The following is a 14,152-nucleotide window of genomic DNA, read 5'->3' on the forward strand; positions in this document are numbered from 1 at the left end:
AAAACAAACTGCAAATGCATCCAACAGGTTTGTAGAGTAACAGGCTTGATGTAGTCATTTCTAAACAGTAAAAGATATGTATGAAAATGACCTCAAATAAAAGGTATTGGCGCCTCATATGATTTAAAAACTTAAATCCAAAATGCTGGACTGTAGAGACAAATGAAACGTTTTAGCTTCACTGTCCAAATAAATATGTAGTGGCGTGTACATATGCATCAATCCCAAATGAATGGAAAAGAAAGGCACCATTTAATGATGATACATAGGGCTATTATTTGCATTGGATGTGAACAGATTACTGTTTTTCTAGCTGGCAGACTTCTTTTGATTTATTCTTTACATGACGTTGATGCACTTAGACCCAGATGACACAGATGAACCAAATGACACAGATGAACCAAATGACACAGATGAACCAGATGACCCAGAGCAACAGAAACTATTTCAGTGCGTGTCAGGAAATATGGATAGCAAAAGGGTTCGACTGTACCTCGGCCTGGACAATCTGGTATGTTGCTCCAGCAGCTCTCATCAAACATCTGGCGCCCCCTTGTGTTGCCTGGAATAAATGCTGTGTCCCAGAATTATGATGAATTATTTTAGGGCCAGTTTCTGTGACCCAGATAAAGCCTCATTCTAGATTTAAAAGCCATGTTCAATGGAAAACGTACAAAGTAACTTTTCAGGGGGGGAAACAAACCATTGTAATTTGTCCGTCCTTGTGATTGCCATTCTATCTCATTCATTCCAGGTGGTGGATTGCATGCTACGGAAGAAACCAGGCGGCTCAGCTAGACAGTACCAGAACCAACTGAAGCTCTACACATCATCTGGTCTCCTGCCCACCATGGCCATCTATAACAGCACTAACACAGCCACCTTCTCCTTTAAATTAATTATGGTGAGATGGGCTAAGATTAGGATTAAATGGTACATACAACAAAATCAATGGTCTCAGTAATTACTTGAATTCAATGACTTTCTACTTCTATCTGTTTCTCTTATGTGTTATGTGTGCTTTCCCTCTGCTTGTTAGAATGCATCCACCTGGAGAGTGAACGTCCCCAGATACAACATAACTATCAACACAGGTGTCATTATTTCTCATTAATGAGCCGATCTATTAGTCTGGGTACCAGTCTTTAGCTAACATTCCACTCCTGTCATTTGCCTAAGAGAATCTCAACGGTCAATATGCAGCTGGATTTCCAGCGGAGTTGCTCATTGGTTGTTGGAAATAACATATTGTATATATAACATTTTCCATGACAACATGTGGAGCCTCAAATAGAATTACAATTACAACAAAGTACAACAAATAAACATTTAGCTTTTATACTTTTCTAGTGGAAAGCTAAGACATTTTGTGATTGTAATTGCAGTATGTATTTAGTTTTAGAATTTAGAGGTGAGCTAGCAACTTTTTACAGACTGGTTTTCATCTGGACAACAACAAACTGTTGCTTAGCAACCAGACACCAAAAGTGAAAGAGTTCCAAAATGTGCTTTAAAAAAACGAGTTCCAATATTTGGTATGACTGTTATATAATATTTGGTATGACCAATATATAGCTATGACTGTTACCGAATCAGGATCACATCCTCTGATCTTAATTTTTTTTTTTAAATAAAATAAAATCACCTTTATTTAACAGGCAGGCCAGTTGAGAACAAAGTTCTCATTTACAACTGCGACCTGGCCAAGATGAAGCAAATCAGTGTGACAAAAACAACAACACAGAGTTACACATAAGTTAAACAAACATTCAGTCTGTAACACAATAGAAAAATCTATGTACATTGTGTGCAAATGTAGTAAGATTAGGGAGGGAAGGCATAAATAGGCCATAGAGTCAAAATAATTACAATTTAGCATTAACACTGGAGTGATAGACGTGCAAGTAGAGATACTGGGGTGCAAAAGAGCAACAAAATAATATCAATATGGGGATGAGATAGTTGGGTTTGCTATTTACAGATGTCTGTGTACAGGTACAGTGATCGGTAAGCTGCTCTGACAGCTGATGCTTAAAGTTAGAGAGGGTAAGTCTCCAGCTCCAGTGATTTTTGCAATTCGTTCCAGTCATTGGCAGCAGAAAACTGGAAGGAAAGGTGGCCAAAGCAGGTGTTGGCTTTGGTGATGACCAGTGAAATAAACCTGCTGGAGCGTGTGCTACGGTTGGGTGTTTCTATGGTGACCAGTGAGCTGAGATAAGGCTAGGCTTTACCTAGCAAAGACCTGGAGCCAGTGGGTTTGGCGACGAATATGTGGCGAGGGCCAGCCAACAAGAGCATACAGGTCGCAGTGGTGGGTACTATATGGGGCTTTGGTAACAAAATGATTGGCACTGTGATAGACTACATACAATTTGCTGAGTAGAGTGTTGGAGGCTATTTTGTAAATTACATCGCCAAAGTCAAGGATCTGTAGTATAGTCAGTTTTACAAGGGTATGTTTGGCAGCATGAGTGAAGGAGGCTTTGTTGCGAAATAGGAAGCCGATTCTAGATTTAACTTTGGATTGGAGATGCTTAATGTGAGTCTGGATGGAGAGTTTACAGTCTAGCCAGACACCTACGTATTTGTAGTTATCCACATATTCTAGGTCAGAACCGTCCAGAGTAGTGATGCTAGTGGGCAGCAATTGGTTGAAAAGCATGCATTTAGTTTTACTAGCATTTAAAAGCAGTTGGAGGCCACGTAAGGAGTTTTGTATGGCATTAATGCTCGTTTGGAGGTTTGTTAACAGTGTCCAAAGAAGGGCCAGATGTATACAGAATGGTGTCGTTTGCGTAGAGGTGGATCAGAGAGACCCCATAGAGACTGCCAGAGGTTCGGACAACAGGCCCTCCGATTAGACACACTGAACTCTATCTGAGAAGTAGTTAGTGAACCAGGCGAGGCAGTCATTTGAGAAACCAAGGCTGTTGATGAGTCTGCCGATAAGAATCGAAATTCGAAATGGTTGGTGATCTGTTTGTTAACTTGGCTTTCGAAGACTTTAGAAAGGCAGGGCAGGATGGATATAGGTCTATAACAGTTTGTGTCTAGAGTGTCCCCCTTTGAAGAGGGGGATGACCGCAGTTGCTTTCCAATCTTTGGGGATCTCAGACGATAAGAAAGAGAGGTTGAACAGGCTAGTAATATGGGGTTGCAAAACCTTCGGCGGATAATTTTAGCCCAGCTGATTTGTAGGGTTCCAGATTTTGCAGCTCTTTCAGAACATCAGCTGTCTGGATTTGAGTGAAAGAGGGGGGGGGGGGGGGGGGGGGGGGGGGGGGACTTGAGCAAGTTGCTGCGGGTGGTGCAGAGCTGTTGGCCGTGGTAGGGGTAGCCAGGTGGAAAGCATGGCCAGCCGTAGAAAAATGCTTGTTGAAATTATCGATGATCGTAGATTTATCGGTGGTGACAGTGTTTCCTAGCCTCAGTGCAGTGGGCAGCTGGGAGCAGGTGCTCTTATGCTCCATGGACTTTACAGTGTCCCAAAGAAATGTGTAATTAGTGCTACAGGATGCAAATTTCTGTTTGAAAAAGCTAATCTTATATTGGTTGTGTAAATGTGTATATATGTGTATATTGGTTTTTGACTTCCCTGACTTCCCTTGCATATCGCAGGGGCTATTCAATGCTAATGCAGTACGCCACAGGATGCTTTTGTGCTGGTCAAGGGCAGTCAAGTCTGGGGTGAACCAAGGGCTATATCTGTTCTTAGTTCAACATTTTTTGAACGGGGCATGCTTATTTAAGATGGTGAGGAAAGCACTTCAAATAGCAACCAGGCATTTTCTACTGACGAGATGAGGTCATTATCTGTTTTAGAGAGAGTTTGACAGTGATGAGGGATGGTCGTTTGACCGCGGACCCATTACGGACACAGGCAATGAGGCAGTGATCGCTGAGATCCTGGTTGAAGACAGCAGAGGTGTATTTAGAGGTCAAGTTGGTCTGGATGATATCTATGAGGGTGCCCATAGTTACAGATTTAGGGTTGCACCTGGTAGGTTCCTTCATAATTTGTGTGAGATTGAGGGCATCTAGCTTAGATTGTAGGGATGTTAAGCATATCCCAGTTTATGTCACCTAACAGTACGCACCCTGAAAATAGATGGGGGGCAATCAATTCACATATGGTGTCCAGGGCACAGCTGGGGGCTGAAGGTGGTCTATAACAAGCGGCAACGGTGAGAGACTTATTTCTGGAAAGGTGGATTTTTAAAAGTAGAAGCTCGAATTGTTTGGGCACAGACCTGGATAGTATGACAAAACTCTGCATGCTCGCTCTGCAGTAGATTGCAACACCGCCCCTTTTGGCAGTTCTATCTTGTCAGAAAATGTTGTAGTTCAGAATTTTTGGTGGCCTTCCTAAGCCAGGATTCAGACACAGCTAGGACATCAGGGTTGGCGGAGTGTGCTAAAGTAGTGAATAAAACAAACTTAGGGAGGAGGCTTATGATGTTAACATGCATGAAACCAAGGCTTTTACAGTTACAGAAGTCAACGAATGAGAGCGCCGGGTCAATAGGTGTGGTGCTGGGGGCTACAGGGCCTGGGTTAACCTTTACATCACCAGAAGAACAGAGGAGGATTAGGATAAGGGTACGGCTAAAGGCTTTAAGAACTGGTCGTCTAGTGCGTTGGGAACAGAGAATAAAAGGAGCCGATTTCTGGGCGTGGTAGAATAGATTCAGGGCATAATGTACAGACAAGGGTATGGTCGGATGTGAGTACAGTGGAGGTAAACCTAGGCATTGAGTGACGATGAGAGAGGTGTCTCTGGAGGCACCAGTTATGCTAGGTGAGGTCTCTGCGTGTGTGGGGGTGGGACAAAAGAGCTATCTAAGGCATGTTGGGCGGGACTGGGGGCTCTACAGTGAAATAAACAATAATAACTAACCGAAACAGCAGTAGACAAGGCATATGCCCCTGAACAGGCAGTTAACCCACTGTTCCTTGGCCGTCATTGAAAATAAGAATTTGTTCTTAACTGACTTGCCTAGTTAAATAAAGGTTAAATAAATAAATATTGATATTAGGGAGAGGCATGTGTAGCCGAGTGATCATAGGGTCCAATGAGCAGCAATAGGTGAGTCAGGGAGCCGTTCAGTAGTCGCTGCTACGCTAGGCGAGCTGGAGACACAGCGATTCAGAAAGCTAGCGGGCCGGGGTTAGCAGATGAGTCTTTGACAACATCGCAACGGAAAAGCCTGTTGAAACCACCTCGGACGATTACGTCGGCAGACCAGTTGTAATGGATCGGCGGGGCTCCGTGTCGGCAATAAAGGGTCCAGGCCAATTGGCAAAAGAGGTATTGAAGCCCAAGAATTCGCTGGTAGACCTCTTCGGCTAGCCGGGAGAGGCTAACTGGTGCTTGCTTCGGGACAAAGGCGTTAGCCAGCAGTAGCCCTCGGTTGCAGCTAGCTAGCTGCCATGATCCAGCGTAATGGTCCAGAGCTTGCGTCAGGAATCCGTAGAGAAAAAGCAGTCCGATATGCTCTGGGTTGATATTGCGCTTGCAGACTAGCAGGTATTGGCACGCGCTGAAGCTGGCTGGTGTCCAAGGTAACGGTGAAGACCGCAGCAATGGCTAACTAGCTAGTAGCTAGTTATCTGGCTAGCTTCAGATTGGGGTTCCGGTTCTAAAGTATTAAAAATAGCATATCCGTACCACATTGGGTGAGGCGGGTTGCAGGAAAGTATATTCAGTTTGTAGATGGAAAGTGAGATTAAAATATATACGAAAAAAAACTAGGACTATTTTCACGGGACAAGACAAACACACATCCGACTGCTACGCCATCTTGGATTCTGATAGGTGATCTCAAGCTCATTAATGATAGAATGGCCTTTATTCAATCTTCAAATATGAAAAGACTCTTTGGCAAATGACAGGAGTGCCAAGGAGTGGAATGTTAGCTAAAAAGACTGGTACCCAGGCTACCCAGCTATTACTTGAAGACCAAGGCTACTTGAAATATTGATGTACTATTACAATATCTACTTGCAGCAGCCCTTCACAGGCTTGATTGGCCTATTTAAACCTGTCTTCTCCCTCTCTGCACCTCTTTCTCTGTCTCTCCTCTCCCGCCCCCCCATTCCCCTAGTGGCAGCACCTGTGGATGAGTGGTATGTGGAATTCAGTATGTTCCATGGCTTCTCTATGTTCAGCAGCAAGGGATCCATCCTGGACACACTGAAGGGAACACTACTGGACGTGGCCAGAGGTTGAACTAGGGGACGGAAGGGCCTATTGTGATTCTGTGACAAAACACTGGGTGTTTTGAATTTGGATATTTTTGCCAATGACTAAAGAAAATAGTGTACTCTGATTAATTGCGGTGCCGGTTTACCTCTAGGTGGCAATCTTTTCTTTATGATCATAACGCCGGATAGCTGAGAAGAGATGGGGTTTTCCACAATGATAATATGGTTAAAGGCATTGATAGTATTTCCTATATTATCTATCTATCCCCTATTAACATTTTACATTGATATATTAAATTAAATTCAGCAGATGCTTTTATATCCAGAGCGACTTACAGTTTGTAAGTCAGTTAGACTTACATTAAAGGGGCATTCTGGGGCCTCCCGAGTGGCGCAGCAGTCTAAGGCGCTGCATGGCAGTGCAAGAGGCATCACTACAGACCCAGGTTTGATCCCAGGCTGTGTCACAGCTGGCCGTGACCTGGAGACGCATGAGGTGGCACACAATTGGCCCAGCGTTGTGTGGTTTAGGGAAGGGTTTGGCCGGCTGGGATTTCCTTGTCCTATCACGCTATAGCGACTCCTTGTGGCGAGCCCGGTGCCTGCAAGCTGACTGCGGTCGCCACCTTGAAAGTGTTTCCTCCAACACATTGGTGTGGCTAGCTTCCGGGTAAAGCAAGCAGTTTGTCAAGAAGCAGTGTGGCTTGGAAGGGTTGTGTTTTGGAGGACACATGGCTCTTGACCATCATAGGGGAGTTGCAGCGATGGGACAATTGGGGGGTAAATGTAAAACAAATGAAAAGGGACAATCTGCAGTTGATACATCCATTTTTAGACTTACAAATGAATGATATACAGTTGGGCAAAAAAGTATTTAGTCAGCCACCAATTGTGCAAGTTCTCCCACTTAAAAAGATGAGAGAGGCCTGTAATTTTCATCATAGGTACACTTCAACTATGACATTGTAGGATTTTTTATGAATTTATTTGCAAATTATGGTGGAAAATAAGTATTTGGTCAATAACAAAAGTTTATCTCAATACTTTGTTATGTACCCTTTGTTGGCAATGACAGAGGTCAAACGTTTTCTGTAAGTCTTCACAAGGTTTTCACACACTGTTGCTGGTATTTTGGCCCATTCCTCCATGCAGATCTCCTCTAGAGCAGTGATGTTTTGGGGCTGTTGCTGGGCAACACGGACTTTCAACTCCCTCCAAAGATTTTCTATGGGGTTGAGATCTGGAGACTGGCTAGGCCACTCTAGGACCTTGAAATGCTTCTTAAGAAGCCACTCCTTCGTTGCCCGGGCGGTGTGTTTGGGATCATTGTCATGCTGAAAGACCCAGCCACGTTTCATCTTCAATGCCCTTGCTGATGGAAGGAGGTTTTCACTCAAAATCTCACGATACATGGCCCCATTCATTCTTTCCTTTACACAGATCAGTCGTCCTGGTCCCTTTGCAGAAAAACAGCCCCAAAGCATGATGTTTCCACCCCCATGCTTCACAGTAGGTATGGTGTTCTTTGGATGCAACTCAGCATTCTTTGTCCTCCAAACATGACGAGTTGAGTTTTTACCAAAAAGTTATATTTTGGTTTCATCTGACCATATGACATTCTCCCAATCTTCTTCTGGATCATCCAAATGCTCTCTAGCAAACTTCAGACGGGCCTGGACATGTACTGGCTTAAGCAGGGGGACACGTCTGGCACTGCAGGATTTGAGTCCCTGGCATCGTAGTGTGTTACTGATGGTAGGCTTTGTTACTTTGGTCACAGCTCTCTGCAGGTCATTCACTAGGTCCCCCCGTGTGGTTCTGGGATTTTTGCTCACCGTTCTTGTGATCATTTTGACCCCACGGGGTGAGATCTTGTGTGGAGCCCCAGATCGAGGGAGATTATCAGTGGTCTTGTATGTCTTCCATTTCCTAATAATTGCTCCCACAGTTGATTTCTTCAAACCAAGCTGCTTACCTATTGCAGATTCAGTCTTCCCAGCCTGGTGCAGGTCTACAATTTTGTTTCTGGTGTCCTTTGGCAGCTCTTTGGTCTTGGCCATAGTGGAGTTTGGAGTGTGACTGTTTGAGGTTGTGGACAGGTGTCTTTTATTCTGATAATAAGTTCAAACAGGTGCCATTAATACAGGTAACGAGTGGAGGACAGAGGAGCCTCTTAAAGAAGAAGTTACAGGTCTGTGAGAGCCAAAAATCTTGCTTGTTTGTAGGTGACCAAATACTTATTTTCCACCATAATTTGCAAATAAATGTATTAAAAATCCTACAATGTGATTTTCTGGATTTTTTTTCTTATTTTGTCTGTCATAGTTGAAGTGTACCTATGATGAAAATTACAGGCCTCTCTCATCTTTTTAAGTGGGAGAACTTGCACAATTGGTGGCTGAATAAATACTTTTTTGCCCCACTGTATACCCATTGATTCTTGAAGAATATAACTTATAAATGCCCCGTGCTTAGTTCAACTGTCAAAGCCCATCAGAACCCAAATTATAAGCTTGTTTTACTCAAATGTGTAAACATTGTAAAAAATAAAAACACTGTATAGCCTTAAAACATGCTTAAAACAACAATGTTGATATCTTCGATGGGCAGTCCTTGTATACATAGCTCTCTATGAATTTGAGAGTGGTTACATTTCTCCAGGCCCATCCCTCAGCTTTTTAACAAAACAGATGTGTTCACATTGTTATTGTTTCAACTAATGATTGCCCTTTTAAGGTTGTATCTTAGCAGTATGAGTGTGAATTTCAATAAGTTTGTCAGAATTACATTGGCCATGGCATCTCTCCCTTAGAGCCCATCCTGCAGTGGACGATAGGGGAGGAGTTGTCGTCTCGTATCATTGAACCACATCTCCACCGGGTCCTGCAACTACAGGTCAGCCAGAGTCCCTGTGCCGGTGATGTGGCCGTGCTGGCACCTGTCTTCGCTCCAGGAGGACACACAGGTGAGGAAGACATACTGTATACACACACACACACACACACACACACACAAACATGTTATGACAAACAGAACATACTTTAACTATAGAGAACTAACTGGAGACAAACAGGCCATTGATGTGCCCTGTGTATACACTCACCAGCCAGTTTATTAGGTACACCCTAGGTTCGGATCCACCTTTGCCTTCAGAACAGCCTGAATTCTTCAGGCATTCTACATGGCGTCAGAAACGTTTTACAGCGATGTTGGTCCAGGCTGACGCGATGGCATCACAGAGTTGCTGCAGATTGGACGGCGGTACATTCATGCTGCTAACAGCCCATTCCATCTCATCCCAAAGATGCTCTGTTCATTTGAGGTCTGGGGACTGCGAAGGCCACTCAAGTAAACTGAAGTCGCTGTCAGTGTTCCAGGCAATGTTTTTCCATCCATGACAAGGATTGACGGGTTGTGTGTTCCGAGATGCCGTTCTACACACCACATCTGTACTGAGCCGTTATTTGTCTGTTTGTGGCCCGCCTGTTAGCTTGCACGATTCTTGCCATTCTCGTTCGACCTCTCTCATCAACAAGCTGTTTTCGCCCACAGTACTGCCGCTGACTTGATGTTTACCAATTCTTGGTAAAGCATAGACACTGTCGTGCGTGAAAAGCCCCGGAGGGTGGGCGTTTCTGAGATACCGGCTCGCCTGACGATCATACCACGCTCAAAGTCACTTAGGTCACTCGTTTTGCCCGTTGTAACGGTCAATCGAACATTAACTGAATGCCTCGATGCCTGCCTGCCTGGCCACTGATCCAAAAATGGATGCTTTTGCGCAGGGGTAGAATTAGAAGAAAAATCACTGTAACATCACAGGTCATTTAGCTTGAAAGCAATTTGCACTTGTTAAAATTAGTTTCACATGGGGATCTCAGTTCTCAAACATTCCAATTCAATTCTACCCCTGCTTGTACTCATTCATAGGACTTTGTCAGTGATCATTATTGAGGTCTTCTGTCCTCTCCCATTGTAACTGTAGGGGTGATTCTCAGTGTCACCAGATCTGCCTTCACCGCTCAGGGACGATGGTTCAACGCCACAAGATCACTATGTAGCTTGATCAATGAAGGTAGAGCATCTTATCTATCACGTTGCAGCTTTGATATATACTGTATTACTTAGAATTGTATTTCAACATCCCTTATTCTGCTGTTTGATACACAACGATACAGTGAGTGAGTGTGTTGTACAGTAGTTTTCAGTGCATTGTCTTTAGCCGGTCCTGTATTATTTGGTTATTAATGACTCTAATACCATTTTCACACACCCAAGGTGAGCCGAGCTGAGAGATCGCTTGAAAAGGGCCTTAATGGCTGTTCTCATTTTCCTCTACAGTGTGTGTGTCTGGCTGCTGACCAGTCTCTTGATGTTCCACAGTGTGTGTGTCTGGCTGTGAAGGGAACTAACTTTTTCTGACTTACTGATCCCCCACTGTCTGTGTGTGTGTGTGTGTGTGTGTGTGTGTGTGTGTGTGCGTGCGTGTGCGTGTGTGTGTGTGTGTGTAACTGACCTGCTATCTCCACAGTGTGTGTGTCTGGCTGTGCGGGGATCTCCATCGTGGACCTGAAGCTGACCAACTGTCACCTGTTCCTGCTGACCAACCGGGGGCTCTTCATCAGCCAGGATCTCCTTTCCCCTGTCACAGGCCCTCTCAATGTACTAGACACACACACACACACACTAATTTACACCATTAAAGATGGCACTGGGGGGTGGCTGCTTTTTTATGAGCTCTTAATTAACCTACCGTGCTATTTTGTTCGCTTTTTTTTGCATTTTGTGGAACACATTTTGTACATAGTGTTGCTGCTACCGTCTCTTATGACCGAAAAGAGCTTCAGGAAATCAGAACAGCGATTACTCACCTTGAACTGGACGAAGAATTTCTCTTTAATGAGTCGGACAAGAGGGATTTACTCCAGACACCCGAACAGAAACCTCATCCCCATCATTCGCAGGAGAAAAAGACGGAAGAGGTATCCCGGAAAGAGATCGGGGTGCCTTGTGAGGATCCGCCGACGAGTGGCTAATCTGCCTTTGCTATACAATCGCTGGATAATAAATTGGACGAACTCTATCCTACCAACAGGACATTAAAAACTGTAATATCTTATGTTTCACTGAGTCGTGGCTGAACAACGACATGAGTAACATACAGCTGGAGGGCTATACACTGTACCGGCAGGATAGAATAGCCGTCTCTGGTAAGACAAGGGGTGGCGGTCAATGTATATTTGTAAACAACAGCTGGTGCTCGATATCTAAGGAAGTCTGAGGTAGAGTACCTGATGATAAGCTGTAGACCATACTTTCTACTTAGAGAGTTTTCATCTGTATTTTTGTAGCTGTCTACATACCACTACAGACCGATGCTGCCACTAAGACTGCACTCAATGAGCTGTATACAGCTATAAGCAAACAGGAAAGCGCTCATCCACAGGCGGAGCTCTTAGTGGCCGGGGACTTTAATGCAGGGAACCTTAAATCAGTTTTACCTAATTTCGATCAGCATGTTAAATGTGCAACCAGAGGGAAAAAACTCTAGACCACCTTTACTCCACACACAGAGACGCGTACAAAGCTCTCCCTCGCCCTCCATTTGGCAAATCTGACAATAATTCTATCCTCCTGATTCCTGCTTACAAGCAAATATTAAAGCAGGAAGCACCAGTGACTCGGTCAATAAAAAAGTGTTCAGATGAAGCAGATGCTAAGCTACAGGTCTGTTTTGCTAGCACAGACTGGAATATGTTCTGGGATTCTTCCAATGGCAATGAGAAGTACACTACATCAGTCACTGGCTTCATCAATAAGTGCATTGGTGACGTCGTCCCCACCGTGACTGTACGTACATACCCCAACCAGAAACCATGGATTACATGCAATATCCGCACAGAGCTAAAGGGTAGAGCTGCCACTTTCAAGGAGCGGGACTATAACCCGGAAGCCTATAAGAAATCCCACTATGCCCCCACCGAACCATCAAACAGGCAAGCATCAATACAGGACTAAGATCGAAACATACTACACCGGCTACAACGCTCATTGGCTGTGGCAGGGCTTGCAAACTATTACAGACTACAAAGGGAAGCACAGCTGAGAGCTGCCCAGTGACATGAGCCTACCAGACGAGCTAAATTACTTCTATGCTTGCTTCGAGACATGTAACACTGAAACATGCATGAGAGCAAGAGAGCAAATGGACAAGGGCCATCCAAGACCTCTATACCAGGCGGTGTCAGAGGAAGGCCCTAAAAATTGTCAGACTCCAGCAACCCTAGTCCTAGACTGTTCTCTCTGCTAATTGCACGGCAAGCGGTACCGGAGCGCCAAGTCTAGGTCCAAGAGGCTTCTAAACAGCTCCTTCCCCCAAGCCATAAAACTACTGAGCATCTAATCAAATGGCTACCAAGACTACTTGCACCCCCCCCCCCCCCCCCCCCCCTTTACGCTGCTGCTACTCTCTCTTATTATCTATGCATAAATCACTTTAATAACTCTACCCACATGTATATATTACCTTAATTACCTCGACTAACCGGTGCCACCGCACATTGACTCTGTACCGGTACCCCCTGTATATAGCCTCGCTATTGTTATTTTACTGCTCCTCTTTAATTATTTGTTACTTTTATTTCTTTTTTTTGTAGGTATTTTTCTTTAAACTGCATTGTTGGTTAAGGGCTTGTAAGTAAGCATTTCACTGGCTCTGTTGTATTTTGCGCATGTGACAAATAACATTTTATTTGACTTTGTGCGCAGAGCCATTTGATTGGCATGAACATTCTTTATGGTCCTTACTAGTCAATAAATAGTTTATCTGAACAGTTTGTGTTGTGGTACTGATCTTTGCCTCTGAATATTACAGTTCACCTTGCTGTTCCTCCCTGCACTGGCTCAGGTCTGTAAACATGTCAGTTGTTCAAGCTATTCTCAGATATAGTAGGGGCAGAGTGCCTCCCAAGAAAACAGTTAACAAGTCATTGTGTTTCTCTATCTTAGATGGACTACTCTGCCACCACCTTGTGGTTTTCCTCTCAATGTGTGACAGATCGCATCTATTTCAGTGGTATGGCTTTATCATGACCTCCAATAAATTAACCATACGGATTCATAACATGTTTTTTGTCGTTGTGGAAGCCCGTTTCAAACTGTTTTCTCTCTTGATTAGATGACACACTCAGTTTGATTTCCAATGAAGGAGAAGGTGAAAACCTGGTAGGTGTGATTGAGGGGGTTTGTTTATAATGGATATTATACAAATGTCTATCCTTGTGTTTCAACCGGAGCTTCTCAATGACAGCATTCTAGGTGTGTGTACAGTAAGTACCCCTTCACGAGGTGGTTCCTGTGCCAGGCCTCCGCTGTTGACATCGCGAAGAACCCCAAACACCGTTACCTGTCCTTCCTCCATGACCGTCACCAACACACTGGCCTACTGCTCTCACACACTGAGGTACCTTTTCTATATTGTCTTTATACACAGTACCAGTCAAACGTTTGGACACACCTACTCATTCCAGGGTTTTTTCTATATTTTTACTATTTTCTACATTGTAGAATAATAAGTGAAAACATCAAAACTATGAAATAACAGAAATGGAATCATGTAGTAACCAAAAAAGTGTATAAACAAATCCAAATACACTACCGTTCAAAAGTTTGGGGTCACTTAGAAATGTCCTTGTTTTTTAAAGAAAATCACCTTTTTTGTCCATTAAAATAACATAAAATACAGTGTAGGCATAGTTAATATTGTAAATTACTATTGTAGCTGGAAACGGCAGACTTTTAATGGGGTATCTACATTAAAAGCCCATTATCAGCAACCATCACTCCTGTGTTCCAATGGCACGTTGTGTTAGCTAATCCAAGTTTTTCATTTTAAAGGCTAATTGATTATTAGAAAACCCTTTTGCAATTATGTTAGCACAGCTGAAAA

The 14,152-nt window shown here is 43.8% G+C and overlaps 1 protein-coding gene across 1 annotated transcript in view; it reads left to right on the forward strand.

Moving 5' to 3' along the window:
• LOC110497639 (cation channel sperm-associated protein subunit beta) overlaps positions 1–14,152 on the forward strand; it is a 40,943-nt gene that overhangs the window by 6,122 nt on the left and 20,669 nt on the right. The window contains exons 3-13 of the mRNA XM_021573883.2: positions 363–511; positions 755–904; positions 1,040–1,094; positions 6,105–6,224; positions 9,017–9,169; positions 10,190–10,279; positions 10,736–10,866; positions 13,079–13,111; positions 13,213–13,279; positions 13,382–13,428; positions 13,514–13,666. Coding sequence (XP_021429558.2) covers positions 363–511; positions 755–904; positions 1,040–1,094; positions 6,105–6,224; positions 9,017–9,169; positions 10,190–10,279; positions 10,736–10,866; positions 13,079–13,111; positions 13,213–13,279; positions 13,382–13,428; positions 13,514–13,666 — 1,148 coding nt within the window. The remainder of the gene's footprint in view (positions 1–362; positions 512–754; positions 905–1,039; positions 1,095–6,104; positions 6,225–9,016; positions 9,170–10,189; positions 10,280–10,735; positions 10,867–13,078; positions 13,112–13,212; positions 13,280–13,381; positions 13,429–13,513; positions 13,667–14,152) is intronic.

This window comes from Oncorhynchus mykiss, chromosome 19 (genome assembly GCF_013265735.2).
Source record: "Oncorhynchus mykiss isolate Arlee chromosome 19, USDA_OmykA_1.1, whole genome shotgun sequence".
Classification (NCBI taxonomy): Eukaryota; Metazoa; Chordata; class Actinopteri; order Salmoniformes; family Salmonidae; genus Oncorhynchus; species Oncorhynchus mykiss.